Source organism: Rutilus rutilus (assembly GCF_951802725.1).
Source record: "Rutilus rutilus genome assembly, chromosome: 5".
NCBI classification, from domain to species: domain Eukaryota; kingdom Metazoa; phylum Chordata; class Actinopteri; order Cypriniformes; family Leuciscidae; genus Rutilus; species Rutilus rutilus.
The window spans coordinates 31,223,547-31,240,812 of record NC_140213.1 but is presented as its reverse complement, the minus strand read 5'-3'; the positions used below and the strand labels follow the sequence as shown (position 1 = coordinate 31,240,812).

Here is a 17,266-nt window from a genome sequence, read left to right as displayed (position 1 = left end):
TTTGTTACATTGTTACGTAGGTATGTAGACTGGAATTACTGACGACTCGCTTCGGCAGTTCAGAATCGATTCTTTCTTATAGGAGACAATATCTTTATCTGCAGTTCACTTTGATCTTTAATACTTTACATTTTACATTCACAAACAGCTATATTACACACTGCATGAAAGTATAATATTTTTAAAAGCATAATGCACTTGATGATTTATTCCTGGGATAGCGAAGCTGAATTTACTGCATCAGTATTTAGTGTTTTGGTGATCAACGTTTCTTATAATCAATATTGAAAACAGTTGGGCTGCTTAATATTTTTGTGGAAAACTTTTCAGGATTCTTTGATAAATAAACAAAAAACCCTTTTTTATTAGAAAGATATCTTATGTAACATAATACATGTCTTTACTGTCACTTTTGATCAACTGAATGAGTCCTTGCTAAATAAAAATTTCCAAAATAATCTTTTGAATTGTACTACTTTTATTGGCTTAATTTTTTTTAAAACAACTGTTTTGTTTCTACAACATTAGCCAACAACAATTTAAAACTTTTTTTTAACTAATTGAAACAATTTTGTATTTCAGTGTTAACTGCATATAGAACTGTTTGACAAATATTCCTCCAACTTGCAACAAACACTATAAATATATAAATATTCTATTTGAACATATGTTCAATAGAATATTTTATATAAATAAATATATCTGGATTCTTAAAAAACACTTAAGAATGTCTGAATGTTTTCGCATTATATATCAAAATATAAAAGCAAGTGGGCATTAAAAGAAAAAGAAAGGAAAACGTGTAGGCTTTAAATGCACTGTTCTACAGGGACATCATACATCTAATAAAAATGACCAGGTGTTTAAAGTTATTGCAAAAAGGGCTGAAATATTTAAAGTTAGTTCTGAGAGAAGGTTTAGCAGCATTTGTTTGCAGATGCCACTTGGTATGATTTATGTATGTAATGCAAGAACATTCAGATGTTCTTAAGCAACCAATACCTTTTGGAGCCACTTTGTTCAGATGGCACAGTGAATAGAATTTACACACAACATTATAGGCTTGGATATTCAGTGCTCTTTCATTCCTTCCTCCTCTTCCTCATCCTCCTCAGAGCGTGTTTGTGGGCCGGTGCGTAATGGAGAGCGGGTGTGTAAAATAGCCCCTACACATAAGAGTCTGTGCAAACACTGCAACACAGAAACAACCAGCTGCTGTTTACCACTGACCGACTCCAGACACGGTGCCAATTCAGAACTCTCACTGAACCCGAGCCCAAACTTTAGGTCTGGCAATTCCGACCCTCGCAATTTGGCCCTGTCCAATTGCTTAAGATCTCTTAAGAAACACGTCTGGATATTCAAGAATCTTCTTTGATTGTGAGAGTATAAAGTTCTAGGCACACACAACAAAGCCTCTGCCAGCAGCCTACAGCACTCCGGGTCACCACAGTTACGTTCGTTCAGCAGGAAATGATGTAGCAAGAACTCAAACATGCCACCAACGGGAAGCACTCCACCTGCACACATAATTCCACCCCACAGGTCTTGAGTTAAAAGCGTGCTTTGTGATTGGTCGGCAGCAGGAATGGCGCTTTGAAACTGTTTTTTAAAGTTGTCATGCGTCCGAGACAGATGCTGCAACATCGCAAACACACCTTGGCTCACACACACAGTCTGGTCAAGCAATCCTGGTGCCGGTGCACAAAGAACAAGTGTGTGTGTGTGCGACACCGTTCCCAGACAGGCATAGCGATGCCCACCAAGTTGCACACGTCTACAGTACTTTAGCGTCACGAGGTGTTGAAGAGGTGGATGAGAGAGTGTTTCTGCAGCACTGATGCTGGAAAGCAAGTCCAGCTGGGCCGAGTCGACAAACTCAAGTAGAGCGATGTGGTTCAGTCGAGCCCATTGCACCACACTTTCCGGCTGCTTCACGGATGAGAGCAGCACATGCACCTGTAAGTCTAATAAACTCAATAACTTTTGCTTCATGATGCTCTCTGTACGGTGCAGCCAGTCTTGTTGAACGCATATGGATATGTTGTCACCTGCGGTAACAATAGTAGGCCCAAAACTCTCATATAAAATGAGTGCTTTTACTGGTCCTTGTAGTTCAGTCCACACCGACCAATCACGAGTCACAACCAGGCCTTCAATCACCTCTGAGGAGCCAATAGGAAGTCCTGTCACTGATGTATGCAGTAAAGAGAAGTGCGAATGTATGAATGAGATTGTTTCTACTGCGTCTTGATCTCGACTGACTTTGTGGTAGAACTCACACAGGACTCGTTTCAGTATTTCAGCCTGGCCAATCGCAACTCTTCCAGAAATATACCCACCAATCAACAAATCAAGGATGCTGCCCTCCCGTTTGTAACTATGGCGACTACAGCGCAATGAGGCATATGGGGTAATTTTGTGTATTATGGCTTCATCCAACTCCTTCCGGCTGACAGCGAGAAGGCGATTAGCAAGATTTCGATGGCCAGGGCCAGTCCAAGATCCCGCAGAGTTCTGAATTCCTCGTAAAAGTGCGGCCAGCAGGAGAATGAATGACTTTGTGCCGTCTCCAGTAGCTTTAGCATGTGCACACATGCAGTCCAACACCATCCTAAAGAACAAAGACAACAAAAATATGCAAAAATAAATCCACATCATTGTCATTTAATAATAATTAATATACATAAACCCTGAAAAATGTCAGAACTGTTAGTTTCTCTCTAGTTTTAGGCTTAAATATTAATAAATATGAATAAATATTTTTAACATATTTGTTTTCATACTAGACTTGCCCTAAAACCCTACATTTAATAATATTTAATATCTAATTCATTATATCTTTCTATCTATGTCTCTCTCTCTCTCTCTCTCTCTCTCTAATATATATATATATATATACAGTACTGTACATAAGTCTTAGGCATGTTAATATCCCCCCCCCCAAAAAATGGTTTTAAGTCAGTTATTTATATATTTTGCTGTAGTGTGTCAGTAGGAAATATCAGTTTACATTTCCAAACATTCTTTTTGCCATTAATTGTAATAATCCAGTGAGAGTCTGACAACAGCCGGTATGATCTGATCTCACCATCATCGAGTCCGTCTGTGATTACATGAAGAAACAGGAAAAACTGAGACAGACTAAATCCAGAAGAACTGCGGGAACGTCTCCGAGATGCTTGAAGAAACCTTCCTGCAAAGCTACCTGAAAAACTATGCGCAAGTGTACCTGGACAAAAGCCCTTTTAAACGCAAAGGGTCGTTACACCATATATTGATTTGAATTAGTTAATAGAAGTTAAATCATAAATAAATTCAATTTGTGATTTTATTTTTGAAAGCATTCCCACTTTACAGCATTTTAACACAAGTGCCAGTACTTTTCACAGTACTGTAGCTTTGCAGGAAGGTTTCTTCAAGCATCTTGGAGACGTTCCCGCAGTTCTTCTGGATTTAGTCTGTCTCAGTTTTTCCTGTTTCTTCATGTAATCACAGACGGACTCAATGATGGTGAGATCAGATCATACCGGCTGTTGTCAGACTCCTTGTGCATACACAAATCTCACTGGATTATTACAATTAATGGCAAAAAGAATGTTTGGAAATGTAAACTGATATTTCCTACTGACACACTACAGCAAAAGATATAAATAACTGACTTAAAAAGGGGGGTGGGGGATATTAACATGCCTAAGACTTTTGCACAGTACTGTATATATATATATAGAGAGAGAGAGAGAGACAGATAGATAGATAGACAGACAGAAGATAGATAGACAATTCTTAATTATTTTAAACGATTAAATAAATCAAATTGACAGTACTTTTACACTGTTACAAAAAAAAATCTATTACTGTTAATCTATCTAATTAATCTATCTAATGCTGTTATATGATGTATCATGGTTTTCACAAAAATATTTAGCAGCACAACGGGTTTCAAAATTGATAATAATAAGAAATGTTTCTTGAGCAGCAAATCAGCATATTATAATGATTTCATGTGGATCATGTGACACTGAAGACTGGAGAAATGTTGCTGAAAATTCAGCTTGAATGACTACATGAATACTTCACATTTTAAAATATATTAAAATAGAAAATAAAAAGGTATATGCAGATTGGAATATGATTCAGCAAACAAAACCATACTCCAATCTAGCAGTTATGAGCAATACTTGTATTTCTTTAAAGAGAGTATGGGCACCTGGCCATCGGGTGCTCCAGGTGTAGTGCGCAGAGAAGGCGCTGTCCGTGTCTACTAACGAGTGTTTCTCCTGTGTCTCGAGTGAACAACACACTCCCGCCGTCAGGACCGAGACAGCGACGCACGACACACTCCAGCGCTGCGAGCACACACACACACTCCTCGAGCATCTGCACGGGACACAACAAAAACCAGCAAACACCTTACAGCAACATAAAGCAATGTATGCGCAAAGACACAACATTTCCAACGAACTAGCAAACTTGTGAGCAATTATTAGCACATTTGTGAATCAGACAGATGCACAAGCCACCAACGAGTTCAGTGATGTTCGTCATATAACTATAATAACACTGGATACAAGTTACAGAAGAAATAGAAAAACAAGAAGCCAATGAACTGAACCAAAACAAACCCAAAACTAACGTTACCTGTCGTGATCGAATCATAAAACTTAAAACAAACTGAACAAGAAATACAAGAGGATTAATATTAATTTAAGCGTCAGGATACAACATATAAAAACGATGACTTTAACCTGTGTACAATTATTTTGAAATGATAAAAACCTTCTAATCCGGTGAGCATCCTCTCAAGCGTCATGCAGTATCCAGGCGACGCTCTTCTTCTACCATGTGTTGTTGTTTTTCCTGCCAGCATAGCGGAATATACTGACACCTACCGGACAATATTAATGATTTATGAAAGTAATGTTTAATAAAAATAAACATTTTAAATATATTGCATGCTTCCTTTTGCATTGAAATAATTTTATATGTTCCATACAAACTGGCACATTTCATAATTTCAGTTTCAATAAAACCTGTTGAACACAAATCTGTTAAATAAACATTTAAAAGTCATTTCTGCAGTTGTAACAACTGCAATGTAGACCTAATGATAACCCGTTCTTTGTACTATCATTAAACTATGATGATATACACATTTTAAACACTAAAAAAGGAAAGTTTAATGAGTAAACGCTTTGTATTTCATTGAAATGCACAATATCAAACCATTTCTGTGCAAAAGGAAAGCCTATCGTTTGTTTCCATCAAGGAGTAAACATTAAAAAAGGTAATTGCGACATTTTCTCCTCACAGTTTATCTCATAATTCGGTCAATTCTGAGGAAAATGTCAAAAGTGCGAGTCATAGACTAAACTCGGAATTGCGAGGGAAAAAAAACATCAGAATTTCAGTTTGTATGTCGCAATTCTGCCTTTTCCTCATAGAACTGTGAGATACAAACTCCACGAGTTAAGTCAGAACCGCGTGATTAACGCGCAACCGCGAGAAAAAAAAAAGGCAGAATTGAGATAAAAAGTCACAATTAGCTTACCTTTTTAATTTTTTATTCCTTAGCGGAAACAAGCTTCAATAACATATATGTACTACTCACTCAAAAATATATATAATTAAGTATTCAAGAATTTTTTATTATATGCTAGCCTATAGGCTACTGCAATTAAAACAACAGTAGCCTAGGCTATATTTTTGACAATTTGACTGACAGAGTGTGTTGGAAATGATGACATTCTAGGGTGGTAATGACATTTAGACATTTCTGTGTATGTCCTACAAAGATTTGGGGAAATAATGCTTAATGTGACCCCTACTTTTCAAATCTTTTCTACATCCCTGTTAAAACCTTTGTCATAATGTCCAATTTGGTTCCACCCACTGCTGCACAGCTTGCCAATTGGATGCTTTACAGTCACTCTCTCTCTCTCTCATTTTCTCTCTAGCAGTGGTCAGTCAATCATCATAATATTTTCTTTCTTTTAAAAGAGACTCACAAGACTATTCTCTCTCTCTCTCCCTCATTATCTTTGTTTTCTGTCTTTAATTTTCTGTTCTTGCTCTACAATAATTCAGATAAACTGTCAGTCCGAGGGCACTCCTCAAATCAGAGCAGCAGGTAAGTGTTCTCCCTCCTCAAATTTAGTGTGTGAATCTTTACGATCCTTAGATTACACTTAATAGTGAACTTCAATGTGCTTATACAAGATCATGTTGTGTCCCACGTTCTGCATGTATTTGTACATAAACTATATAATGCTTTGAATAAATTCTAAATGCCTCTGAGGTTTGCAAATATTAGAAGGATATGTTTGATGGTTTATTTATTGGTGTATATGCATGTTTATTATTATTTGTCCTGCATATTCAGGTATAAGTTTGAGTCAGCAGTGCATCTCAGGGGTATCAGTGTCACTGGCTTTCTGTGTCTCATTTTACTGTAAAGAGAGAGGAAATCAATAAATTCCTACTCAGCATTTCTTAAAATAATCCAAGGTTAAGGAGCGTCATGTCACCTGCTGTGTGCGCTGAATGTGAACCTGTCTTTACGCTTTATAATGAGCTTTATAATTATCACTATGCAAATGCAAAAGGTCTTAAGAGAGTTAAAAACTTTATAAAGTCGCATGCAACTCTTTAGATAATGCAACTGTCTGTTGCTTGGCTTCAGAATGCATGAGGGCGATGCTCTACTGGCTGGTCCTTCCTTATCTCCAGCATCTCCAGCACTGAATGGATCAAAGGTACCTGGACCTACGAGTTCTCCACCCGCTGCTGTTCAGCCTACAACTGCAGAGAGCTTGGCCCATAGCATCAGAAGCAAGTTTCTGAATGAGCTTCATAAAGTCCCATGTGAGTGCACAGTCTCTCTCTCTTTCTCTCTCTCTCTCTCTCTCTCACACACACACACACACACACACACCTTTGTATTTATTGTAATTTCTCGGTGTGTGTGTTGTTTCAGTACCATCCTGGGCTTTGGTGGCATTCGGCTTCCTCGTAGTCCTCATCACGTTAAGCTGCTGCCTGTGTTTTTGCAAAAAGATGATATTTAAGAAGAAAAAAGATAAGGCTGGGAAAGAAAAAAATGAAAAGAACACAATAAATATGTCAAGCGTCAAAGAAGAGGGAACAAAACAGGTACAAATTATTAAACAAATTGACGATTAATTGAATTAATATACAGTGTACTGCATCTGACACGCACAAACAGCACTGGGCAGAAGTTTTGAGTCAGTAAGACTTTTTTGGGGGGAAGAAATGAATACTTTTATTCAGCAAGGATCGTGTGACTGAAGAATTGTAATAATATTGTATTTACAGGCTGTCGATCACGGTATTGATTCTGACCCTAAAGAAGAGGATCCAGAGTCTAAAGAGGCTGCAAAATTGGGAAAACTTCTCTATACCCTTGACTACAACTTCCCCGACAGCGCGGTATGAATACAAATCAGTGACCTGTGTTAATTCAGTCATCCATATTAATGAGAGAAACTTGCTAAGGCATTGGAATTATAATGTTGGTGTGGAGAACTGTATTTTGAAATAAAATTATGAATAATAATAACATGAATATAAAAATATGACTTTCTTTCTTGTTCAGTTAATTGTAGGTGTGATTCAGGCAGAAGGTCTTGCTGCTATGGATATGAGCGGCACTTCGGATCCATATGTGAAAGTCTACCTACTCCCTGACAAGAAGAAAAAGTTTGAGACAAAAGTTCACCGCAAAACACTAGATCCGACTTTTAATGAGCACTTCACCTTTAAGGTACCTCTTAAAATCCTTCATGGAAGGAATGTTAGAGAGGTCAAAGCATACAAATTCACAATTACAAATGTGCTATGGGGACAATAATGCATTTAATTGCATTAAAATAGTATCGGAAACTTATGAGACTCTGCCATTCTATCTGCAGGTTCCATATGCAGAGCTTGGTGGAAAGACGCTGGTCATGACAGTGTATGACTTTGACCGTTTCTCCAAACATGATGCTATTGGGGATGTGAGGGTGCAGATGAATAAGGTGGACTTCAGTCATCTAACAGAAGAGTGGAGAGATCTGCAGAAAGCCGAGAAAGAGGAGGTACGAGTGAAGAAGGGATTCTTGAATACATAAAAATCTTCATTCTTGAGTTGGAATTTGAATTGAATAGGCCACAGCCTACAGCATGCTGAAGTGGAATGACACAAAACAATTAGTACAACACAAGCATGCTTTGCAGTAATACAAATACATTATTAACTTTGATTAGAATATATATATATATATATATTCACAAAATTATATATTAAAACACATGAGTAGAATATTAAAATGTACTTTCCATTATATTAAGATTCATAGAAAAAAAAAAAGGAAAGCATAAAATTAAATAATTAAATTAATAATTAAATAAAATATTCTATATTTACTAGCCAAAAGTGATGTCCAGCCTACACTGAAAAAATGTTTTGTTGAATTTAATAAAAAAATGCATCGTAAGTGGTTGCATTCAATTGATTTTACCTACATTTAAACACATTAAGCTGAACTTAAGCAATTTTAGTTCAACTTAATGCATTTGTTTAAATGTAGGTAAAATCAATTGAATGCAACCACTTACGATAATTTTTTTTATTAAATTCAACGAATAATTTTTTTCAGTGTAGGAAAATCTCCAGCCTTTATTCATACTAAAAATTTGTTCAAGACAAGAGTTGTTTATAGTAAAATAAAACTTGTAACTGTAGTTTATCTTTTTTTTGCCAAATATCAAATATCTAATCAACCAATCACATGGCAGTTGCTTCAATGCATTTAGGGGTGTGGTCCTGGTCAAGACAATCTCCTGAACTCCAAACTGAATGTCAGAATGGGAAAGAAAGGTGATTTAAGCAATTTTGAGCATGGCATGGTTGTTGGTGCCAGACGGGCCGGTCTGAGTATTTCACAATCTGCTCAGTTACTGGGATTTTCACGCACAACCATTTCTAGGGTTTACAAAGAATGGTGTGAAAAGGGAAAAACATCCAGTATGCGGCAGTCCTGTGGGCGAAAATGCCTTGTTGATGCTAGAGGTCAGAGGAGAATGGGCCGACTGATTCAAGCTGATAGAAGAGCAACTTTGACTGAAATAACCACTCGTTACAACCGAGGTATGCAGCAAAGCATTTGTGAAGTCACAACACGCACAACCTTGAGGCGGATGGGCTACAACAGCAGAAGACCCCACCGGGTACCACTCATCTCCACTACAAATAGGAAAAAGAGGCTACAATTTGCACGAGCTCACCAAAATTGGACAGTTGAAGACTGGAAAAATGTTGCCTGGTCTGATGAGTCTCGATTTCTGTTGAGACATTCAGATGGTAGTCAGAATTTGGTGTAAACAGAATGAGAACATGGATCCATCATGCCTTGTTACCACTGTGCAGGCTGGTGGTGGTGGTGTAATGGTGTGGGGGATGTTTTCTTGGCACACTTTAGGCCCCTTAGTGCCAATTGGGCATCGTTTAAATGCCACGGCCTACCTGAGCATGGTTTCTGACCATGTCCACCCCTTTATGACCACCATGTACCCATCCTCTGATGGCTACTTCCAGCAGGATAATGCACCATGTCACAAAGCTCGAATCATTTCAAATTGGTTTCTTGAACATGACAATGAGTTCACTGTACTAAAATGGCCCCCACAGTCACCAGATCTCAACCCAATAGAGCATCTTTGGGATGTGGTGGAACGGGAGCTTCGTGCCCTGGATGTGCATCCCACAAATCTCCATCAACTGCAAGATGCTATCCTATCAATATGGGCCAACATTTCTAAAGAATGCTTTCAGCACCTTGTTGAATCAATGCCACGTAGAATTAAGGCAGTTCTGAAGGCGAAAGGGGGTCAAACACAGTATTAGTATGGTGTTCCTAATAATCCTTTAGGTGAGTGTATACACACATACATACATACATATAATGACTTGGGCAAAGTTGCTTATAGTCAGATATTTAGTTTGATTCTTTGGCTGTTGATTTATGCAGAAATGTGTTGATTTCTGGATGAGTGAAATAACAATTGACTTTGTGTTGTTGACTCAATAGCATGAGCGGTTAGGTGATGTTTGCTTGTCTCTACGCTACGTACCCACTGCTGGAAAGCTGACCGTTGTCGTTCTGGAGGCCAAAAACCTAAAAAAAATGGATGTGGGTGGTCTCTCAGGTGGGTGAAAAAGTGCCCAATTATATAATGACACATTTCAGATCAGATCACAGGTCTGAAATATCTTTCCACCTAGTTCACTGATTCTGACATTATATATCTGTTCTACAGACCCATATGTAAAAATCCACCTGATGCAGAATGGCAAAAGACTGAAAAAGAAGAAAACCACAATTAAGAAAAACACACTAAACCCATATTACAACGAATCATTTAGTTTTGAAGTTCCATCTGAGCACATTCAGGTAGAGTTCTGTTCATCTTAAAATGATTTTAAATGTCTTTTGAGTCTTCTGAAACGGAACACACTGATGGTTCTTGTCTTGTCTCCTTATAGAAAGTGCAGGTTGTGGTGACGGCGTTAGACTACGACAAAATTGGGAAGAATGATGCCATTGGAAAGGTTTTCCTTGGAATGAACAGCTCAGGAACGGAGCAGCGCCATTGGTCAGATATGTTAGCCAATCCAAGAAGACCCATCGCCCAATGGCACGCCCTTAAACCTGAAGAGGATGTGGATGCTGAACTGACAAATAAGTGAAGCTGTCTGTGCGTGTGTGAGCATTTGCGTACTTAAATATTCAGCAGTTTGCTTTTATTTGTGAAGTTTGTGTGTATATGCATGTATGTGTATGTGGGTAGAGGTTGAGGTAGATCTTCTAAAATCTCATCTCTCTCAGCCACATTAATCATAAGCACCATTCATTTTCAGTATCTTGCGTGCAGATTGTGCAAAGATAAATTAAACGATGTATTAAAGATGTAAAAACTGTATTAAAGACAACATGAAACGGCATTAACAATGCAGCTTCTGTTATAACTCTGTATTAGAAAATAATGGTGAAAAGTATGTTATTACAATATTTGTTGATATATATCTTTTCCCCACATGTGCAAAAAAGTCATTTCATAAGTGGATAAAGTTATTACATTTTGATTATGCAATTTTCTCTTTTCTCTAGAATGATGCCCACTAATGAATTGTGAATAAGACCTGTAACATCTATTAAGAAAGTAAACTTATGTTGTCTTCAAAGAATAGAACATTATTACTTTCAGCAATGGCACAACAAACACATCTTAATTAAGACACAATTTAATATAATTGCACATAAATATATAAATATACAAAATCATTGACAAGTTCCATGTGATCCTCACAAATTACATGCATAGGTAATGAAGTATACATTAAATATAACAAATTATATGGAACAATTGGAAGTATGCAGTATATATATAATTCAGGTTTTTGCAATATCACTGGTATTTGTAATAGTAAACTGGGTTGCAAATGCATTATTTATTTATTTATTTTATTCTCTTGACAAAATATAATAAGTCATAAATTTGCTTGCATAAGTTTCCTGATTTCACGCACTGACAGTTCAAATGCTGAACTGTTCATTTTCCAGCAGTGGATCTGTATGTTCTTCTTTGTTCTAAGACACACAGGATCAGATATTGCATTAATCATAAAAAAATAACCATTAATATTGCATTTATAACAGCATATTGTGGAGTTTGAAGGTGTGAATGCCGTACCTGCATTACACTGATGTAGTCCTTTCTGTAGGAGGTGCTGTAGGACTGCATACCTCTCCAAATAAGAAAAAGGCTGTACATGGCTGCAAACATACACTGGAGGATGGACATTACACCACTGCCCTTCAGCACATGCACACCAATGCGCTGAGAGAGAGAGAGATGAAGAGACATGAACTCATTTCCAGTGGTTTGCCAATGGCTTATTAGTGAGTGTTATTGTCTCTGCATTCACACCTGCTGAGGGGTGGCTTTGTCAAGTTGTGCGGATTTCATAAAGAAGGGGAAAAAAGAACAAACTGCAAACAGCAAGCCGAAGATGTTCAGGCCCATCAGAGTCATGACCTACAACACAGGACATATCTCATATTACTCAAACAAGCAGTCTATATGATATATTACGATGTTAACATATGACATATCATATGCTATGATACGTCATATTGCCAAGAGAGAACTGCTTGTGGTTTCGGCCAACCCAACACTTCATCACAACTTCTCCATTCAGCTAGGCTCATCAACCATAACTCCTTCCAGGACAGCCAGGAACCTTGATCAGCTAAAATGTACAGACCACATTGTTAGAACTGCCCGGTCCTGCAGATTTGCCTTATACAATATTGGGAAGATCAGGCCTTTCCTAACAGAGCATACTTCTGGTCCAAGCTTTAGTTCTATCTAGGCTGGACTATTGTAGTGCTCTCTTGGCAGGCCTTCCAGTATGTACTGTCAAACCTCTGCAACTGATCCAGAATGCAGCAGCGAGAGTGGTCTTTAACGAGCCGAAGAGAGAGCACGTCACACCTCTCTTCATAAACTTGCACTGGTTGCCAATTGCAGCTCGCATTAAATTCAAGGCACTGATGTTTGCCTACAGAACAACCACTGGCTCTGCACCCCTAAACTCACTCCAGAAGCTTGCGTTTTGCAAGTGAACGCCGCCTAGTGGTGCCATCCCAAAGTGGCACAAAATCACTTTCACTGACCTTTACCTTGACTGTTCACTGCTAGTGGAATGACCATTTTCAAGAAACGGCTAAAGATGGATTTTTCGTCAACAATTGACCCATTAATACTAACACTTTCTATTATATTTCTATTCTATTTAAAAAACAAAAACCTTGCTAGACTAACTGGGACTAGTCGCAACACTTACATATTGTTGCTCTTTTGTTTAACTGCTTCTATTGTTCTCCTCATTTGTAAGTCGCTTTGGACAAAAGGTTAAATGTAATTGGTAAATGTATAAGAACATACACATACATTTGTCCCAAACTATACAACAAACATTTGATTTGGACATAAATATCTGAATATCATCAGACAACAAAACATCAAACTGAAATTTAATTAAAAAAAAAAAAGAATAAAAAAAAAAAGAGCACAAACACATTTTTCAAGCATTTTATTCAAGCATTCAAAGACGTTTGTTGAGTTAAAAATGACAAAGCATTAAAGATATAGTTGTAGGCAAACAGTATTGTGTCTTGACTAATGAAGTATGCTTATATGCTTTGGGTCACTGTAGCTGGTTAAGGTGGAAACTCATTAAGGTCATTAAAAAAAAGAAAAAGACATAAAACAAACTTACTTTGAATTTTTTGGGTTTCCTCTGGACATCAATTGCAAGTGACCCGGTGGCTACATACTAAGACATAAACATGAATATGAATAAACAGATATTTAAAAAAACAACTAATTAGTAACTCTACTCTAGCATGTGATAATTGCTTAGTTCTGATTTTCTGATTGTCAAATTTGGGAACCAGAAATGTTAATTTGAGTACTTACAAACAGACCACACCATACTGGAGCTGTCAAAGATGCAGAACAGCTGAAAGTCAAACAAGTATACGAGAAGGTGGAGAGAATACAGAAGACAGCACTGAAAATCTGAACAACCTGAGAGAGAAAAAAAAGAAAATCACAGTATATACTGTCTAAAATTGGTCATAAATAGCATGTGAAGCAGTAATGATATGCAACAATAAATCTTTCAAATATTAGTATGCCACATTTTGCATGTTTAATTAAGTGAGTAGTGTTAATGATTATTTTTTTTATCTTTTTGGCAGTCCAATCAAAAATTTAATCAAGAAAAAGATAAACGATAAATAGCTATCATGTAAAATTTTAAGTGTTTATGGTTTAAGTTTCTAATCCTAGTCAAACTGAAAATTAAAGGTGAAGTTGACCTTCAAAAATTGGGAGGGATGCATGTGTGTACTTTGGTTGTATACCACAATTTTGGCAAATGTTACAAGTCATCCAAGGATTCTATGTAATACAGAAAAATGAGCATACTATTCACTGTACACGTACGATATATTGCAGAAATGTGGCATGGTAATACGCTTTTTTTTGGATAGTCTAATACTATATTAACATTCAAAGATGAGCATACATGTTTCATGTAAACAGTTTTATTGGGTTTGTTGGGTGTTTATGACAGTTAAACTAGATTTTTGTTACCCCAGAGAGAAGGATGCGGGTGTTGACCACTGTCCCAAACCAACGGACCAGTCTATCCTCCACCAGCTGTCCAGTTGTGGGGTCGGCAGCTGAAACTACGCCGGGCAAAGGGCGTTCCTTAAGAAACACCTGATGAAGTCCCTCCTGGAACATGTTCTGAGTCGTCTGAGACATCATGAGAAACAATGGCAGCAAATGGTTTGGTTATGGTGAAATTCCAAAACTGATTTTGAATTTTTGTTGTGTAATTATTCGATTGGTCAACATATACTTCTAGAGCAGTAGAACATAGGATTTACAGTCATGTCTGACAACTGAAAAAATATAAAGTCTATATCTGACTGTTATTGACATACGAGTCCTCCCAAATAAAATAATGCATAACTTACCTCCGAAATCCCAGGCATGACAGTCCAAAAACCAAAACAAATCAGCAAACAATGAAGTATACAGAACCACTTCAAGAAGATCCGTCTTCGTCAAACGCAGGGTCAAAGTTCTTTCTCAGGGTTCTTAAAGCCCGCCCAATAGGGAGAGTCCTGATCTGCGATTAGGCAGAATCTGGTCAAAGGTTGCTTTAGTGTCATAGTTTCATATTGGTTATTATGAATCTTGTTGCTTCTAGAGCTGCTGTAAAGCCAAAACAATCTCTGTTACTTTAATTTCCTATTATCACTGTAAAGCTGCTTTGAAACAATCTGTATTGTTAAAAGTGCTATATAAATGAAGATGACTTGACTGAAAGTAAGCTTTATAAAGGGTACATTTTTAGAATTAAAGCAACAACAAAAATGCACACGTTAAAATAACGTTCAATAAGTTGCTAAAGCAGTGTTTATGGATAGTTGAACAAACATTCTATATTTTTATTTTACATAATAGCAAAAAAGCACTGGCAAATACAACAAAGTAGTAATGAGATAAACCATTGTATTAAACAAAAGTAAAATTAAAACGTAAAACTCATTAGCAAAAAAATAAATAAATAAAGACCAGGTGCTTGTCTTATGTACATTTAGTCAGTTTTTAGTCAGCTTCAGTTGCATAATGCAAATATAAAATGTCTGCAAACATTTTTCTGATAAAACAGCTACATCCTAAACTAGAGTAAAAGATACCTGCATGACAATCCCCCGGTCTTGGATCTTATTCTTTCTGAATTAACTCTATACTGTAAGAAACACTGCACAAAAATAGTCTCTTTACGGGTACAACAGCTAGTCACTGATAAAGGATCTAAAGAATTCAATAGCAACCTGTGTGTAATTTTTATATTGCTTATCAATTTTCTATTGTTGATTAAATGTTATGATTGTGTGGTTTGAAGGGATGTTTGTCTTCATTCCATTCCTCCATTTCAAGATTTTTAACGTCACAGGACGATGAGGTGAAGCAGTGGCCTAATTTTTTCCGTTGTTTTACCCTTGGTATAACAACACTTTCTGGAATTTTACTGGCCAGACGAAGTCTTGAAACATACTGAAGGGAGTGGATTGGAATCCACTGCTGCTTCAATGTGTATGTAATGAGTGATTATAATCAAGGTATTAATCAATACTTTTCCTTCTAAATATCAAATGAGTTGAATGACTTCTCTGGAGATTTTACTTTGTTATAGAAGTTACCAGTGTGATTACTGAAATGTTCTTTTCATGTATTCATTAATGTCAGTATTTTATATTTGAATGCAGTAACATTGCTTGCCTATTTATCCCAGCTTCCAGAAATTAAATACGGACTGGTTTTGTGTTTGAGAAAGGTCTTCAACATGTTAAAACACATAGGGGTCATTTAAGTGTATAGTTTAAGGTACCATTTGTCAGTTAAAGCCTATAGTTTCCATTTAGACTAAAGTGTCCTATTCTGAGAGAAAGAACTTGTTATCTTGATGTTTTGAGACGAGACTCCTGTTTATAGTTAGAGCCTGGCCAAATCCAACCTTGGAAAAGATGTGTGTCGGGTGTGTGTGTTAGTCTTCTTGCTTACAGGTTAAGGAACCACTGGCATTGTTGGAGATTGACTGAGTTGTTGTTCGAGACATGCTGGCACCCAGCAACCCAAATTTGCGACCTGGAAGGTCATGACGTGCCTAACTTCAGGGTCCGAGTGTCAGCGGCATAATCTATGGAGATATGCTTCTGTCTATATGTATATGTGTGGAAAATTACAATGTTTATCAATTTCTTGTCCAATAAGAATCATTCAGCCTGTAAGCAATGACGTAGCTTAGACCTTGGAAATGGTATAACTGCTCTGATCTTTGTAACTGTAAGCGGGGCGGCCTACGAACTCCTGTGTGAGTCTTGAAGCTGACTTCTGCTGATGAAACTGCAAACTATCTTCAATTTTCTTCAATTTTTTATAATTCTGACTCCGGGTCTTCTTTTCAAACATCTGGTCCATGGGTCCTAAACTGTTAACCCCTAACAATACGCAACTAAGATTGTTCAATAAACAACTTCATCTCCAGCGTCTGCTCCTCCCTGGCTTTGTCACTTTGTCAGTCAAACTCGTAGGCTGACAGAAGACTGATATCTTCTGGCAGGGATTCGGCGTCCAGGGTCGAATCTATTATATCTGATATATATGACATGGAGATCCATCCGATCTAACATTTTGGCACGATCTAACACTGTGGAAGAACCCTCAAAGTTACACCTTTTCTGCCTAATCTATCCCTAAATGGTGCATATTAGTATATTAAGGGTACCTTAAAAGTACTTTTGGGGTAGATAAGGTATGTGGCGGGTTGAATGAGAACACAGAAAAATGCTCCGTTGTTTCATCCATTAAGCACAAATAAAAGCCTGACAATGCTAAATGTTCAGTTTTCTGATATTATAATTCACAAATAAAAATTTGGCAATAAATTCAATGTAATAATAATAATAATAATATGACCAACAGAGTTGTATGAGGAAAGTAATGGTGCTCTAATTATTTTATGGTTTTTATAATGTTTATATGGCAGAATATGATGATAATGTAATATAGGGTAAAAAAAATGTAGTAACAAACTTGAAGTTCCATAAACCCTTAG

General features: G+C 37.1%; 3 protein-coding genes across 3 annotated transcripts; 1 reads left to right on the top strand and 2 right to left on the bottom strand.

Moving 5' to 3' along the window:
- Positions 1–464: 464 nt before the first annotated feature.
- Positions 465–4,890, bottom strand: bbs10 (Bardet-Biedl syndrome 10). The gene is made up of 3 exons (XM_084409621.1): positions 4,780–4,890; positions 4,211–4,380; positions 465–2,614 (listed from the first exon to the last, which is right to left on the bottom strand). The coding sequence occupies exons 2-3, from the start codon at positions 4,378–4,380 to the stop codon at positions 1,072–1,074; spliced, it is 1,713 nt and encodes a 570-aa protein (XP_084265747.1). The 5' UTR covers positions 4,780–4,890; the 3' UTR covers positions 465–1,071.
- Positions 4,891–6,081: 1,191 nt separating this feature from the next.
- On the top strand, positions 6,082–10,750 carry syt1b (synaptotagmin Ib; the record flags this gene model as incomplete). The annotated part of the gene is made up of 9 exons (XM_084408646.1): positions 6,082–6,130; positions 6,683–6,864; positions 6,977–7,152; positions 7,336–7,449; positions 7,616–7,783; positions 7,932–8,099; positions 10,092–10,209; positions 10,321–10,454; positions 10,547–10,750. Exons 2-9 carry the CDS (start codon positions 6,684–6,686, stop codon positions 10,748–10,750), a joined length of 1,263 nt encoding a protein of 420 aa, XP_084264772.1. The 5' UTR covers positions 6,082–6,130; position 6,683.
- Positions 10,751–11,366: 616 nt separating this feature from the next.
- Positions 11,367–16,986, bottom strand: tmem253 (transmembrane protein 253). The gene is made up of 7 exons (XM_084409944.1): positions 14,616–16,986; positions 14,227–14,391; positions 13,546–13,656; positions 13,346–13,402; positions 11,992–12,099; positions 11,755–11,901; positions 11,367–11,651 (listed from the first exon to the last, which is right to left on the bottom strand). Exons 1-7 carry the CDS (start codon positions 14,631–14,633, stop codon positions 11,598–11,600), a joined length of 660 nt encoding a protein of 219 aa, XP_084266070.1. The 5' UTR covers positions 14,634–16,986; the 3' UTR covers positions 11,367–11,597.
- Positions 16,987–17,266: the final 280 nt, after the last annotated feature.

Bases quoted from the DNA above. Each gene is read 5' to 3' on its own strand.
- tmem253 (XM_084409944.1), bottom strand. The intron at 11,902-11,991 runs GTGTGAATGCAG...TCTCTCTCTCAG, and splicing joins ACAAAGCCACCCCTCAGCAG to CGCATTGGTGTGCATGTGCT. The intron at 11,652-11,754 runs GTACGGCATTCA...TGTGTGTCTTAG, and splicing joins ACTACATCAGTGTAATGCAG to AACAAAGAAGAACATACAGA.
- bbs10 (XM_084409621.1), bottom strand. From the start codon at position 4,380: ATGCTCGAGGAGTGTGTGTGTGTGCTCGCAGCGCTGGAGTGTGTCGTG. The intron at 2,615-4,210 runs GTGCCCATACTC...TTTGTTCTTTAG, and splicing joins CTGGAGCACCCGATGGCCAG to GATGGTGTTGGACTGCATGT.